The 16,733-nt window shown below is 40.3% G+C and overlaps 1 protein-coding gene across 4 annotated transcripts in view; it reads right to left on the reverse strand.

Moving 5' to 3' along the window:
• The window catches only part of rgs3b (regulator of G protein signaling 3b), a 92,304-nt gene that overhangs the window by 56,073 nt on the left and 19,498 nt on the right, over positions 1-16,733 (reverse strand). For 3 of the 4 annotated variants that reach the window (XM_090238074.1, XM_021606673.3, XM_021606674.3), the window contains one exon: positions 12,202-12,283. In XM_090238074.1, coding sequence (XP_090094200.1) covers positions 12,202-12,283 — 82 coding nt within the window. Of the gene's footprint in view, positions 1-6,287; positions 8,630-12,201; positions 12,284-16,733 lie in introns of those variants that run through there. The other variant, XM_090238075.1, reaches the window with a different exon arrangement.

The following is a 16,733-nucleotide window of genomic DNA, read 5'->3' on the forward strand; positions in this document are numbered from 1 at the left end:
AGTCAAAAGACAGAGCCTAATATTTCATAAGTCCAGAACAACAAACAATTGTAACAACATACAACGAATATGTGCACATATTTAACAAAAGAAGTAATACAGCCCTCGCCGCAAAAACCAGAGGGGGAGACTGGCAAAAAAATTGCACACAGAGTAAATGTGCAAGTGAAGTGGCATGGTTCCAATATCTAATAGGCCTAGCTTACACACATGGATGATTTAGTAATAATGCTTTCACTTTATAGAACACTTATTGCAACGCTGGTGATATTAAGTGATAAGGCTATGGCCTAATATATGTCATTTGTAGTAGCCTATGCCACAATTGCAATGGTAGGATCATTCCATAGCCTATGTCAGATGAATAATAATTTATTGAATTCCCAGAGTGCTTTTCATGACAACATGGGCAACAATGTGTTTGTTCTATGTTTAGTTGTAACCCCGTGGTAGTCACAGATCATCTGACAAAAGAAGAAAGGAAGATCATTGAATTTAAGTATTCAATAGCTACCCGTTTATGCTGTGAAAACATGTTCTATTCATGTCGTCTCCATTTGGTCTAGCGGGTCTTTGAATGGGGAATGTGTCCCATCTATAGCACCAATGACGTTAGCAGTGGCGGGTTTAGCATGCACATTTTGATGGGGCAGACCACAAAAACATTTTTTAGATGCATGCCAGCAAAGCCATTACACAACACATTCATTACACTATAACGGTGACAAACAGTGCACACAAACTGTTAGGCCCTACATAAAGCTGTCAACAGCAGTCCCAATACCTTACCACTGCTACACCTGGCTATCAGCGGAGCCTTGTCTGAGCACTGATATGTTTTATCTAAAATGTCTCTTCATTATTTCTCTTCATATGAAAAGGATTAAAAAACATTTGCAAGGAGATTTGATTTGATTCACGATGATGACTGCCAGCTTGTTAGCTAAGATTTTGAAAGTATGAGGTTGACATGACCAGTCCAATCAAAGCTACTGTAGATATAACGAGATTTGACATCATTTTATCTATGGCCAATGACCTTGAGCCTTCTTGGGTGGGCACTTCTAATGTAACTCTATGGCAGCACCCAAGCTTGCATGGTGACGAGTTATTCAAATGACTGGCCTATCTGTGAGATGTTTTCTCACCTGAATGATCTGAATCTAGGATTACAGGGACTCTCCACAACTATACTCAATGTGCGGGACAATATTGAAGCTATGATTAAGAAATTGGAGCTCTTTGTCTGCATTAACAAGGACAACACACAGGTTTTTCCATCATTGTATGACTTTTTGTGTTCAACTGAACTCGAGATTCGTTATCCCTTTCATGCCCTGCCTCCAGTTCACTTACCGATATCTGAACAAGAGAACCCCATTGAAATTGCAACAAGCGGTTCTGTGAAAATTGAATTTAATCAGAAGCAACTGCCAGATTTCTGGATTGGGTTGAGCTCAGAGTATCTTGCTTTGGTAAATCGCCTTTAAGACACCGATGCCCTTTGCAACCACGTGCCTATGTGAGAGTGGATTCTCGGCCCTCACTAGCACGAAAACTAAATACAGGCACAGACTGTGTGTGGAAAATTATTTAAGACAGACTCTCCAATACAACCCAACATTGCAGAGTTATGTGCATCCTTTCAATCACACCCTTCTCATTAACCTGTGGTGAGTTATTCACAATTTTCAATGAACAAATAAGGTTAACTAAGTAAGATGGTTAAAAAAAAAAATAGTAAAATGATTTATTATTATATTATTATTTGTGCCCTGGTCCTATAAGAGCTCTTTGTCACTTCCCACGAGCCGGGTTGTGACAAACTCACACTCATTTATGATGGCACTCATGATGGCAAAACACAACATTTGAGAGTGCACTGACCCTGGTGCTAGAGGGAGTACGCAGCTGGAGGTTGAATGTTTGAAGGGGTACGGGACGATAAAAAGTGTGGGAACCACTGATCTAAAGGATGTGTTCGAGGTCCAATAATTTGTTCCCTTTGTAAAGCATGGCAAACAAAGCAGACTCCGATGTCAAGTGGATTTCCCAAGAAGGAAGAGGCCATAGGGACGAACAAGAAGTCCAGTATCTATTCACCAGGACAGGTTAAGATTAGGCTAAACTAGTAGGTAGCAGGTTTGCTTCAGAGAAGATATTGCTATGGTTTCTGATCAGGCGCTCTTTCAAGCTCTCTTTCTGGAGTCGGAAATTCTGAGTTTGCACAAGTTCTGGTTTCTGGAATACCCCTCAGAATGATGCTGAGACTCAGATTGTTCACTTTAATTTGTATGCCAAACAAAAACCAATGATTGCAAAGTTAACCCTTAATTGAAACAATAACAAATCTGTTTTCGTAAAAAGCTGATGCAAGTACTGACCAGCCATGATATCAACATTATAGTTTTCACCATGTTTTGAGGCTGTACAGTGTTTGTTTACACCTACATCATTTACAAACATTGGTGTAAAACAAGCTTATATTTGGGGTTCTGATGGGGTAAGACATTTGAACTAAGCTCATGAGAAATTTTAAAGTGATATTCTTCGAGAATCAAATTGGTATATATATATCATTCCTAGGTAAGTCCACATATGGGATGTACAGTCGTGGCCAAACGTTTTGAGAATGACACAAATATGAATTTTCACAAAGTCTGCTGCCTCAGTTTGTATGATGGCAATTTGCATATACTCCAGAATGTTATGAAGAGTGATCAGATGAATTGCAATTAATTGCAAAGTCCCTCTTTGCCATGCAAATGAACTGAATCCCCAAAAAACATTTCCACTGCATTTCAGCCCTGCCACAAAAGGACCAGCTGACATCATGTCAGTGATTCTCTCGTTAACACAGGTGTGAGTGTTGATGAGGACAAGGCTGGAGATCACTCTGTCATGCTGATTGAGTTCGAACAACAGACTGGTAGCTTCAAAAAGAGGGTTGTGCTTGGAATCATTGTTCTTCCTCTGTCAATCATGGTTACCTGCAAGATAACACGTGCCGTCATCATTGCATTGCACAAAAAGGGCTTCACAGGCAAGGATATTGCCGACAGTAAGATTACACCTAAATCAACCATTTATCGGATCATCAAGAACTTCAAGGAGAGCGGTTCAATTGTTGTGAAGAAGGCTTCAGGGCGCCCAAGAAAGTCCAGCAAGCGCCAGGACCGTCTCCTAAAGTTAATTCAGCTGCGGGATCAGGGCACCATCAGTACAGAGCTTGCTCAGGAATGGCAGCAGGCAAGTGTGAGTGCATCTGCACGCACAGTGAGGTGAAGACTTTTGGAGGATGGCCTGGTGTCAAGAAGGGCAGCAAAGAAGCCACTTCTCTACAGGAAAAACATCAGGGACAGACTGATATTCTGCAAAAGGTACAGGAATTGGACTGCTGAGGACTGGGGTAAAGTCATTTTCTCTGATGAATCCCCTTTCTGATTGTTTGGGGCATCCGGAAAAAAGCTTGTCCAGAGAAGACAAGGTGAGCGCTACCATCAGTCCTGTGTCATGCCTGAGACCATTCATGTTTGGGGTTGCTTCTCAGCCAAGGGAGTGGGCTCACTCACAATTTTGCCTAAGAACACAGCCATGAATAAAGAATGGTACCTACACATCCTCCGAGAGCAACTTCTCCCAACCATGCAGGAACAGTTTGGTGACGAACAATGCCTTTTCCAACATGATGGAGCACCTTGCCATAAGGCAAAAGTGATAACTAAGTGGCTCGGGAACAAAACATCGATATTTTGGGTCCATGGTCAGGAAACTCCCCAGACCTTAATCCCATTGAGAACTTGTGGTCAATCCTCAAGAGGCGGGTGGACAAACAAAAACCCACATATTCTGACAAACTCCAAGCATTGATTATGCAAGAATGGGCTGCCATCAATCAGGATGTGGCCCAGACATTAATTGACAGCATGCCAGGGCGGATTGCAGAGGTCTTGAAAAAGAAGGGTCAACACTACAAATATTGACTCTTTGCATCAACTTCATGTAATTGTCAATAAAACCCTTTGACAATTATGAAATGCTTGTAATTATACTTCAGTATTACATAGTAACATCTGACAAAAATATCTAAAGACACTGAAGCAGCAAACTTTGAAATTAATATTTGTGTCATTCTCAAAACTTTTGGCCACGACTGTGCAGTGCAGTGGCGTGTTTTCATGGATGCCAAAGGAAGCCAGGCTTCCCCAAATATTTGAAAAATAAAAATGTACAATTATAAAATAATTTGTCTTTCATCTCTCTGTGTTTTCATAATTATCTGTAAATTCACAAGTGGCTGAATCAAACCGGAGAAATCCGATTGAGGGAACAGCGACCCTCTCTCTCAGTATGACATATTGCCGCCATTGCATTTGATTGATCGATGTAAGCAAGCAAGCAATCAATTAGACCACCTTGATTTAAAAAAAAATATGCTCAACTGTGGGTTTTCCTGGAGCAGCAAAATGCCCTCCATGGGAGGATTTGGATTCACACCAATCAAATCACATCCTAAGCAAAATGTCAGCATTGTCAGACAAACCTGTTTGATTCTGGTCTGCTTGTGTTGATGTCCTGCAGTAGCTAGCTTGCTAAATCAGCCTTTTTCTAAGCCATGGATGGAGATGTGGACTTAATTCTCTGTACAGGTCAATGATTATGACAGCAATTCTGATTTAACCATAAATTGTGCACTGGCCTGAGACAATTGAAGGTCAATATTTGATTTTACTAGGCAAGTCAGTTAAGAACAAATTCTTATTTACAATGACAGCCTACCCTGGCCAAACACAGACAACACTGGGCCAATTGTGCACCGCCCTATGGGACTCACAATCACAGCCAGATGTGAAACTGGATTTGAACCAGGTGCTGCTGTGATACCTCTTGCTCTGCAATGCAGTGTCTTAGACACTGCACTGACTGTGCCACACAGGAGCCCAATATGTAACCTAGACGTAGCCTAGTAGGCTCCCGTTAACTAGCTAGCCAACTCAGCTGGTTCATTGTTGCCCATGTTAGGAAGTTAGGCTACCTAGCTAAAATGCTTGCTAACCTATCAGAAACTAAAAGCTTACTGAATGAGAGCCATAGACTGTTTTGCCAACATGAAAGAGAGGAGGATGGCATTGGTGTTCAAGTAGTCTTCAAATTGGGTAAGTCCTCCTCCCCCCCCAAACAAACAAAAAATTGTACGCAAGCACGCACACAGTACGTGTGCAGACAGACATCAGTCCCACGGCCAGACATATTCATTGTTTTTGGTATCTTTAAGTTTATTTTCAGTGTATTAAACTAAGGATACAGTACCAGTCAAAAGTTTAGACACACCTACTCATTCAAGGGTTTGTCTTTATTTTTACTATTTTCTACATTGTAGAATAATAGTGAAGACATCAAAACTATGATATAACACATGTTATCACGTAGTAACCAAAAAAGTGTTAAACAAATCAACATATATTTTATTTTGAATGGTACTGTATATAGATTTGTTGAGTTGATGTTTAAATTGAAATTATGCTGGAATAGCGGAAAGCAGTGCTCCTGTTGTCTTTGTGCCGACTTGCGGTAATTCAGTGGTTCTAAATCAGTAGTAGTTTAGTAAACTGTCGAACATTAACTTGCTTGACCATGCTGCAGGTTATATAACGGTTTGTTATGCGCAATATTTGGTTTGTGGACTTCACCGGCCAGATATTGCTCTCCAGTTGTGATGAAACAAACGTATATGAGGTTTAATTTATTCCACCACTGTGTGACTTGTCTTTTTTGTTGTCCCGGTCTTGTTGTATATCATGGTGGCATATGAAAAAAATATTTATAGAACAAACAAAGCAAATATCACAACAGGTTGTAATATGGCTTTTTTACTAGCTTGGCATCCCCAGTGATTTTACCCACACCGCTTCTGGTACAGTGGTTCCTCAATTAAAAGTTGTGTCATACCACGGTATAGCGTGCGGTATGCCGTGGTTTGGAGGGTGCGCTTCAGTGCTTGCCGTTAATGCCCGTTCAAACCACCAGAGGGCATCTTTGAGCACATCACCATTTTTTTTTATCAAGACTTTAACATTTTTTTTTTTATAGTGGTTCTTACTGTAAAAGTTGGGTCATACTGCAGCACACCTTGCGGGCTTCCGCATAATTCTATGGCATGTGATTTAATTGTCAGCCATTGTTGCCTGTGGCAAACCTCTTCAAGGTTAGGAGCGTTTGTCACAAATTAAGTGGTAAACTGTCATCAAATCACCCAAGAATGAGAGTTCTTTCGAACAGGACAGTACCTGTGTGTTTGTTTCTCCGTCCTGGTCCACCCAGGCCGTAGGCGAGGTCAAGGATAGCAGAGTTCGGTACACGAATCGGGTTCTCGGTAGGTCCAGGTCCAAACGCCAACAGGTAAGTCCAAAACAATCCAGCTCATACACGGTAAATCCAGCCAATCTCTATTGTCTCTTTCTCTATTGTTCATAGATCCTTCCAGCACTCTCTCTCCCTCTTCCTTGTTTTTCTTGACCCTTTATCTGTGGGTCGGCTCCACCTTCTGAGGGTTCCCCTTGCTTCTGGGACTTGTAGTTTTGGCGGTCGGCCATTTTAGTGGCGGTTCTGACAGGGGTGGCCATTTTAGTGATCGGGCAGAGCCCGTTTATTAGTTCTGCTCTCACATATCTGCCATTTATCACTCAACCCCCTTCTTTGCCACATTGCCATTAATGCTAGTTAGTGCTAGTTTGACCACCAGAGGGCATCTTTGAGAATCATTTGACTTTTTGTAATATTGGTTGAACTTTTTTTGTAAGAACATAGTATATTGGATTTATTTTAAATTTAGCTGAATTAATTTGATTAATATTATGGTGTTTGTATTCCAAGAAAAACAAAAAACAAAAATGTGACCATTGTAGGCTAACCAATACCCAAATGGAGATTCAGTGAAAATATAAATCTCATTGATTTATCAAGACCAGTCCCCATGCTTGTCTCAGAGCAGCGCGAAATGGTGCTGAAATACTTGACCACACCCGGGTAGGCTATTTTTTCAAATCCTATTATAACAATTGGATGATGGAGGGCCAGAACATAACAAGTATATAATTTTAGCACAATTAATTGGCCAACCCTACCAATTTAACATGTTTAACACATATGATTGTACATAATAAATTGATTACGCTCATAAAATCACTACGCCTCTATTCAATTACTATTTTTGTCTAGTTCTCTGTGTGTTGATTGGTGGGGAAAACAGGTCTACGTAACCTACTGTAGGCTACACTACTTTGCATGGTTGAGTGTATATGTGTGTAGCATGTAGTGCGTATAGCCTTATTGATGATGATAATTGTAATCCATATCGTATCACGATCATAATTGCATCATAATTACCATTAAAATCATTGAAAAACACATCCCAGGATTTCCATAGCAATTGACGTTTCACGTGATCATGAAAGAGACCTTGCATTACTCAAGAGACGGCTTCACTACAGTGCAAATGTATTCCGTACAATATGTTATTATTCCCCAATTCTGATATCTTCCCCTTGCTTGTTGTAAACATATATAAACTTGTAGACAAATACATAAAAAATATAGACAAACAAGAAACATATTACATTATAACAGTTTGACAATAGAGAGAGAGTGAGAGAAGAGAAGAACCATAGAGTGAGAGAAGAGAGCAAGATCAGGTGTGTGTGTGCATAAGTCCGTATGTTCATATCCCCTTCATAGTGTTCAGATATTTTTACAGTTCCCATAATCTCTTGTTTTCGTAACCTGAAGTCCCTGTAGAATTTTGTACAGCCATGGTATAATGGAGCTGTCTCGGAATAGCTGTCCATCTATAAAGAGTTTGTCCACAATGAGAAAAGGCATGCTTACCCTTCTCCCTATGTTGCCTTTGTACCGGATACAGTCTCTTACGACTTTCTTTTAACGCCCTTAGAAATTGTTCATTGAGACCGAATTCGGTCCCTTTAAGCTCCCCTCCCCTGCTTTTGATCAGCTCCTTTTGTTGGTAGTGTTCAAATTTTGCGATGATCGGTCGGGGACCCTTGGTCTTGTCGCTCCGAGCTCCAAGTCTGTGTACTTGGTGGAAAGCCACCTTGTTTACAGTCTCTATAGGAAGTTTCAAGGCAGATTGCATGAATTCTCTGATCGTGTCCTCTGGATTATTGGACGCGTCCTCAGTTATCCCATCATTTTCACGCATGCTACGACTTCGTATGTCTAGTAGCGACTCCATCACCCTGTTTTCCCTGAGTAGACAATCCATGTTGGAATCGTGGATTTTTACCTTGGCTGTGAGTGCCTTGTTCTCTCCTTGGGAGCTTGAGAATTTCAGTCTGGCTAAACTCCAAACTCTCCTCAGCCCTGTGACCTCCTCACACAACTTTTCCATTGTTGCATGGATTCCAGCCAGAGCACTAGCCTCTACTTCAACGGTAAGTAAATCGTCCGTGTCTTTTGTGAGGTAGTCGGATCTTTCCATCATGGAGTACGTTGTTCCTCCGTAGTGTAAAGCTGTTGGTGATCTCCTTAGTATCCAGGTTGGCTCTTTACTGCAACCAGTTGTTTTCCGAAAAGATAGCAATGAGTCTTTCCCACGACAGGTGTCTGTTGTACTGCCAGCTAGCACTTGCGGAATCCACGCAAAAACATTTAACACAAACTTGCAGTCCCAGCCGTAAAGGTTAACCGTGTCGTGGAATCCTTAGCAACAAAACTTTAGTTCTGAATAAAATCGATTTAATTCAAAATATTTAATATAAACAAACTGATTGTAGACAGAACAATGTGCTGTTGCGCGCTCTGATGACGTATGTTGATGTCACTTGTTAAATCCACTTCAGTCAGTGTAGATGAAGAGGAGGAGACAGGTTAAAAAGAAGGATTTTTAAGCCTTTAAATAGTTGAGACATGGATTGTGTATGTGAGCCATTCAGAGGGTGAATGGGAAAGAAAAGATTTAAGCGCTTTTGAACTGGGGTACGGAAGTAGTTGCCAGGCGCAACGCTGCTGGGGTTTTCATGCTCAACAGTTTCCCGTGTGTATCACCACCCAAAGGTGTCAAAATGGGCCAGAATCCGTGTGTAATTCTTTTGACACCTTGTAGAGTTCATGACCCAACGAATTGAGGCTTTTCTGAGGACAAATAGCGGTGCAACTCAATATTAGGAAGTTGTTCCTAATGTTTTGTGTTTTACAATAAGAATAAAATGGAACATAACACAATATTTTCATTTCTCTTAAAATAAAAATATTACAGTGTAACAAGTTATACTAAGTGAGTAATAGGATTCAGTCCAATTACAGCTTCTTTTGACAAAGTATGAACAAAAAGGTGTATTTTTCCGGGTGTGAGCGGTTGTTCGTGTGAGACAGAGAAAGAGCAAAAAAAAAAAATGTTACCCCCTTTTTCTCCCCAATTTTGATCTTGTCTCATTGATTCAACTCCACAACGGCTCGGGAGATGAAGTTCGGGTCATGCGTACCCCGAAACATGACACGCCAAACCGTGCTTCTTACAGTGGTTGCTCAACTAAAAGTTTTTGTGATTATGCTGCAGGACTAAGAGGTCATTTGTGGTTTAGTACAGTACCCTGCATCACTACTTCATCACTCCAAACCAGCGCAAGGGGGATTTGATTATGCTTTTGGGTCCCAAGGCGCTACTGTGTCTCTAACTGACATTGAGTGGGCGACATAAACCAACTTCAACATTTTATTTCAATGAACTGAATGATGAGGATGAAGGTGATTGAATTTAGAACAATAGTGTAAGAATTTATATTCCTCTGTCACTTATTTTTGTTACTACTCGTCAGTATTACTAAGAATAAAAACAGTGTAACAGTTTTAGTTTAAGAGAAACTTAGAGTAAAATTAGGGTGTGGAAATTATTATTTTGCTCTTACTGTAGTACTGTAGCTTACTCCCAACTGGTCACATTGTACAGTGCCCGAGTGGTGCAGCGGTCTAAAACACTGCATCACAATGCAAACTGTGTTGCTACAGATGCTGGTTCAATACCCGTGCCGGCCGCGACCTTTGAGACCCATGAGGCGATAGTAGGCTTTTGGTTTCTCTCCCTCTAAAAACATAAATAAATCATTCTAATTAACAAACTGACTTTATTTACAAATTAGTAACAATGTCTCCTCCCATGTTCAAGAATTGTCTTTTTCCTCGCTCACTTTAGGTTATTTGAAAATGAAATAATCTCTAAAATAGTTATTTTTAAACAAAGCTATTATTATTATTATTATTATTATTATTATTATTATTATTAATTTAGAATTATACAAACGACCCTTAGATATCCTCACAGATCAGATTTGCCCTAACGAAAAATGCCCCTCCAAACCTCTAAATCTAATTATTGGCTGAGACACGTCATTGAAAAAATAATAATACTGTAGGCCTACAGTAGGCGACATGAGTTTCACTAGTGTTGATTAATGTGTTGTTAAAAGTGGTGTTGGTCTTATTTATTTAAAAAGCATATTGAAGTTAGAAGCAATAGGATTTGAAGCAATAACCTACCCGCTGTGGTCAACTATTTCGGCACCGTTTCACGCTGCTCTGAGACAAGCCATGGTCTTGATAAATCAATAACATTTTTATTTTCACTGAATCTTCATTTGGGTATTGGTTAGACTCCAATTAGGGTGTGGAAATGTTATGCTCTTAGTACTGAGAGCTGTGATGACGCTGTGCCAATTGTGCGCCGCCCTATGGGACTCCCGATCACGGCAGGTTGTGATACAGCCTGGGATCGAACCCTGCGATGCAGATCGAACCCTGCGATGCAGATCGAACCCTGCGATGCAGTGCTTTACATGCTGACCACACCGCTTGCGTCGCAAAATAAATTTACACATACATGTACATATATTATTCAAACATTGCACCCACACTGCCCGTGAGCGTCTGCATTGCCAGGCACTAAAATAGAACTTTGTTGTCTCGCCTCTTTCAACTCCTCATTGTTTTTTAGGAGCATATACCCACGTGGGTGATTGAAAGATGAACTGAGGTCCACACTCCTGTCCAGTTGGTGGGGGTAATGCACCTTAAAGTTGATTGCCAACAGGCAGTCCAAAGAAGAAGAAGAAGAAGCCTGAAGGAGGAGAGATTACTAGAAATTAACTCTGTTTACCCTTTTATCTGTGGATTAATTGTCGGAGTAGAGGACCTGGTGTATTTCAGGTAAAATAACAACAATGTTTATATCCCTGGACAACAGCAAGCAAGTGTAATTGCTTTTCAACATGTCCCCAAATTAATACAGTTGGTTCAGAGTTCATTTTGATATTTCAACCTGCGTGTCCTGATGCGCGTCTGATGTGAGTGGACAAAATCAACATGCGGACGCGAGCGGTCTGGTCAGCATGTTAGACCGCTGCGTCACTCGGAGGCCCAGAAGAAGAACAATTCTTACACTATTCAAATCACCCTCTTCTTCTTTATCCTCATTATTCAGTTCATTCAAATTAAATGGTTTAGTCATGTGCACAGTTATCAGTTTCTATCTGGTTTCCATCATTCTTCAATTGACGTCATTCATTCAGTGAGTAGAGAGACACATTACCGCCTGTGTACCAATGCTTTACACTGAAGCCAAAAGCATAATCAGCATTCTAACTCCCCCTTGCGGTGACGCAATATACTGTACTATATCGTAATGTATTTAAATGGCAGCACAACTTCAAAACTTTAAATTGAGGAACCACTGTAGGAACTAAGGATTATAGCTTTAAACAAACCATACTATGCACAAAGACAACTTTTAACAATTTCTATTGAATATTTTATTTAAAAACACATTTACTTGAAGAGCAGTGCAGATGCAAAGTTTGGTAACAGAATGAAGGCACAAACTGTCATTCTGTTACCAAACTTTGCATCTGCACTGTTCTTCAAGTTATGTGTTTTTATGAAATATTCAGTGGAAATTGTTAAAAGTCGTCCGTATGCATAGTAGTATGTTTTTGTTTTTTTACTTTGCAATCATTGTTTTTGGTTTGATATACATTTTAAACAAAAAATCTGAGATTCAGCATCATTCTGTTACCGTGGAATTGCCCTGTTATCACGCAACCCTGGAGCAATTAGGGTTAAGTGCCTTGCTCAAACATCCTATCAATAGTGCTGGCAAGAGAGCACAATTAGATCTGGGACCAGGCAACAACTTACCTGGATCGACAGCCTGAACACGCACAGGTGAGTCCGAGCAGATGGTGAAGCCGAAGCCATCTTTACCCCGAAGGATAGTCACCTGCCAGAGCCAAAGAGATCATATTACTTTGAATTCCCATTGAACTTGCTGCCTTCCTACCCATGTAAGAAAGTGGTGCTAGATTAGGGAGCACATTCATAAAGCATCTCAGAGTAGAACTGCTGATGTAGAATGAGGTCCCTCCTCCATGTAATTGTATTCATCAAAATTTAAAAGGAAAAACTGACACTGAATCGTAGAATTAAATCAATCACTGTAAGTGTACAAACATTGAGAAATAATGCCTTTTTACACTGCATTGTTCTTAGCCTGGGCTGAAATCTCTTAACCCAGGGCTAAGAAGGCTGTTAACCCTGGGCTAAGTGCAGTGTGATCACGGCTATACAGTACAGTGTGAGAATCAGTATCTCATGAAAATCCCAAGGCCAGAAGTAAACATTTCAAACGTGACATCTTCCATTGGCTTGGACCCCCTACAGCCACTAATAGCAGCAGCAGCAGTGCAGAGTCCCTTGTAACCAGGTCAGGAAAAAATAAAAAAGTTGGGCTCCATGGGAGCTTTCCCAGGACAAAAGCTTTAATGCCACGGGCTCAAGCCGCCAGCGATATTAAAAACACTAAGAAGCCAGTGAAACAGCGGAGCACGGTGTTGCTGGGAGATCTGACCAAGGAGACCTTTGCTGACAAACATGGGAACTGTTCCGAACATCCTTAAGGGTCGTTTATCATTTCTGTAGTTAAAAGCAGATAAGATTAGCATTCATGCAACATTATTTTCTTGAAATATAATTTGATCTCTAAGCTAATTGATTTCCCCCAAATTGCCCATTTAATTTGATAGGATTCATATAATATTCAACAGTACCTAACATCCAATTTGGACTAAACTTTGAGGAATCTAAAGAAATGGTCAAAAGCCACCCATGGACCCCCCCACACCCAACACCAATCCCAGCCCAACAACGAATCTACAGTGTCAGTTCTCTATGTCTGACAAGTAGTATGGAGCTGTGGCTCTGAGTATCATTTCTTCATCCTATGTAATGCATTCTCAGTGAATTTGGTGATCAGAGAAATTAGTTATTGAAGTTGTTAGGTTTATGTCCCGTACTACATCCTGATATTACTAGGTTCTGACCACTAGATGGTGCAGTTCCTGCTATTAGGTGATTTTTTTGTAAAAAAAATATTCCCCCTCTCAACTTTAAAGGGATATTTCACCCAAATTGCACATTGGTGTCCTTGTAAGCAGTTTATGGACAAAGTATGAAAGCAACCTATGTTTTGGTTTTGTTTACCTGGCCAAGGTTTCAAATGCTAACATTTTTGCATTTGTGATACAAATCCAATGCAAGTCAATGGACACTATATTAGCATTTTTATAAGTAACATCATTGAGCTACACAATCAATTTGTAGATACTTTAGGATGATTTGGCCATGAAGCATGAAAATGACTTGCATTGGATTTGTGCCACAAATGCTAAAAAGTTAGCATTTGAAACAGTGGACAACAAAACCAAAGCACGGATTGCTGTCATACCTTGTCCATAGACTGCTTACAGGAAACCAATATTTCATTTTGTAATTTGAGTGAACTAAACCTTTAACATTAATAGCAGGAACAGCACCATCTAGCAGTCAGAACTATTTGTATGGATTCTTCTGGTCTAACTCATTGTTAGAAAAAAAGTGTGATTCAAATTGGATGTTAGGTAATATATTTATTGAATATTATATGAATCCTATACATTTAAATGGCCAATTTGGGTGCAATCAATTATCTTAATTTCTCAGAGATCAAATTATAGTTCAACAAAATAATGTTGCAGGAATGCTAGTCATATTTTTTTAGCTACAGGGTTAATTTCTCAGCAATCAGATGGTGGGGGTCGAAATCCTTTTTCTTGTGGTTTTTGAGGTGGACTGACCTTTAACTTACTAACCACGGCTTGGACTAACAGTAAAGACAGTGACAGTGTTTGAATAGTCCCAATCAAGATGTCTGTCTAGAGGCACCAGTTCAAACAGAAATGGGGGGAAAAAGCATCTCAGCTCTGGTTATGTGGACTTAGGTCTACAACACTCGAGCTACTCTGGTTTGCTTGGCTGGCACAGTTATTCTGAAATGATTCAACTAGCATTCCGATTAATTCCTTTAGCTTAGTATGGTTTGGTGCCAAGAAAGCAGTCATTGTTATGGATGATACAGGTTTTCAACACAATGAGTTTCACAGATGACTGGCTTTACAGATGTTGGATCTTAACTTGATCACTCTTTTGTCGCAGAAGATTTTCTTGCTGCATAAGGAAATTCAAATGAACCTTGCAAATCACTGAAAAATAGCAGTTTAGTTTCTCTCCATGCTGGGGCAGTCAAGTCATTGGGATCAGGGCTTGCTATCCAAATAATTACCTCCCGATTGTTCAAATGCTAGTCCTACGTCCTATTACTGAAACATTCAAACGTACAAAAATGTATCTGAAATCCAGACATACACATCAACAACCATCGTTTTCTATAGATGAACCCCAGATAGATATTGGTCTCCACTAGGCTACGACATACATGTGTATCCTAAGGTCAAAATGTTGTTCAAACATGGCACGCGGTGGTCTAGGGGTTAGGCCACTGCCTTCAGCGTGCACATATTAGGCCTACCAGGTCCGCGTGGGTTTGATTCTGGCCCACACCCTTCTGTACAAAGTACTCAATCCCCCGGATTGACTATGCATTTACACATTTCAAATATGGACTGTCCAGGGATATTTTACCCTGGATCTTGATAAGAAATTACCATACCAGACACTTTTGGATGACATAAAATAGGAAAAAAATTAAGTATTAACAATAAGCCACACCAGCATTAGTTTCCAATCATACAATACCAACCAGAGGGCGAACATATCTTGAAAGACTTTGGTTGCAAACAGGACTAGGGTAATAGTAATTTGGGGCGGCAGGGTAGCCTAGTGGTTAGAGCGTTGGACTAGTAACCGGAAGGTTGCAAGTTCAGACCCCCGAACTGACGAGGTACAAATCTGTCGTTCTGCCCCTGAACAGGCAGTTAACCAATTGTTCCTAGGCCGTCATTGAAAATAAGAATTTGTTCTTAACTGACTTGCCTAGTTAAATAAAAGGTAAAAAATAAATAAATACAGACCTTATATTTATGACTCGCCAGCTGACGTCTCGTCTAACCGTGCTGAACTCTCCTGCACAGCTGATCTCAATTGCAATTGGTTGCAGGAGAGTTCAGCACGAGACGTCAGCTGGCGAGTCACAATCTGGCGATAATCTAGTGCCATCGATGGTTGCAATAGGCCCCATATTTGATTATATTCCAAAAGGCTACCCGTTAGCCTATCCACAACCACAAATAATTATATTACTTTATCAAAATAGTTGCACTTTTTGCAATAATCACTGATCTGGCTTTCAAGTCGGTCTATGAAAATGCCCTTTTTGTTACAAATTTAACCAGAACCATGCAAAATAGATGGCATCATGAGGTAGGAAAATTATTGTGTATTATTTTTGAAGCAACATCTCAAGCCATCAGTCAGGAAGTTAAAGCTTGGTCGCAAATGGGTCTTCCAAACGGTCAATGACCACAAGCATACTTCCAAAGTTGTGGAAAATGGCTTAACAACAAAGTCAAGGTATTGGAGTGGCCGTCAAAAAGCCCTGACCTCAATCCTATAGAAAATGTGTGGGCAGAACTGAAAAAGCGTGTGCGAGCAAGGCGGCCTACAAACCGGACTCAGTGACACCAGCTCTATCAGGAGGAATGAGCCAAAATTCACCCAACTTATTGTGGGAAGCTTGAGGAAGGCTACCTGAAACATTTGACCCAAGTTAAAAAAATAAATAAAAGGCATGCTACCAAATACTAATAGAGTGTATGTTAACTTCTGACCCACTGTGAATGTGATGAAATAAATAAAAGCTGAAATAAATCATTCTCTCTACTATTATTCTGACATTTCACATTCTTAAAATAAAGTGGTGATCCTAACTGACCTAAGACAGGGAATTTTTTCTTGGATTAAATGTCAGGAATTGTGAAAAACTGAGTAGAAATGTATTTGGCTAAGGTGTACATAGGAACTCAACTGTGCAGCTCAGATGAAATCCCCGAAGCTTCAAGTATGAACAGCATTCCTCCAGCAAGTCTTTGCTCGACCGGTTGAACATGCAAACTACAGTACCATCCAGAATATTGACATGACTGAAACTAACTTGAAGCTACCAATACAATCCCCTATAGGTACAGATCTCGGATCACCTTCCCCCCCAATCCTAACCATTAGTGGGGAAAATGCCAAGATCAGTGTCTAGGGTCAATGTCCCCCTGCACCTATCTAATAAGAGCACTGCTAATACAACACTGCTGATATATTATATGTATTAGTCTCCCAGTGCACACAATCACAATAATCTGAAGTTCCCCAGTCCTTCTCTACCCCTCAACTGTGTCAGACCTGAA

The sequence above is a fragment of the Oncorhynchus mykiss genome, chromosome 6 (assembly GCF_057628025.1).
Source record: "Oncorhynchus mykiss isolate SJ-2025 chromosome 6, ASM5762802v1, whole genome shotgun sequence".
NCBI lineage: Eukaryota > Metazoa > Chordata > Actinopteri > Salmoniformes > Salmonidae > Oncorhynchus > Oncorhynchus mykiss.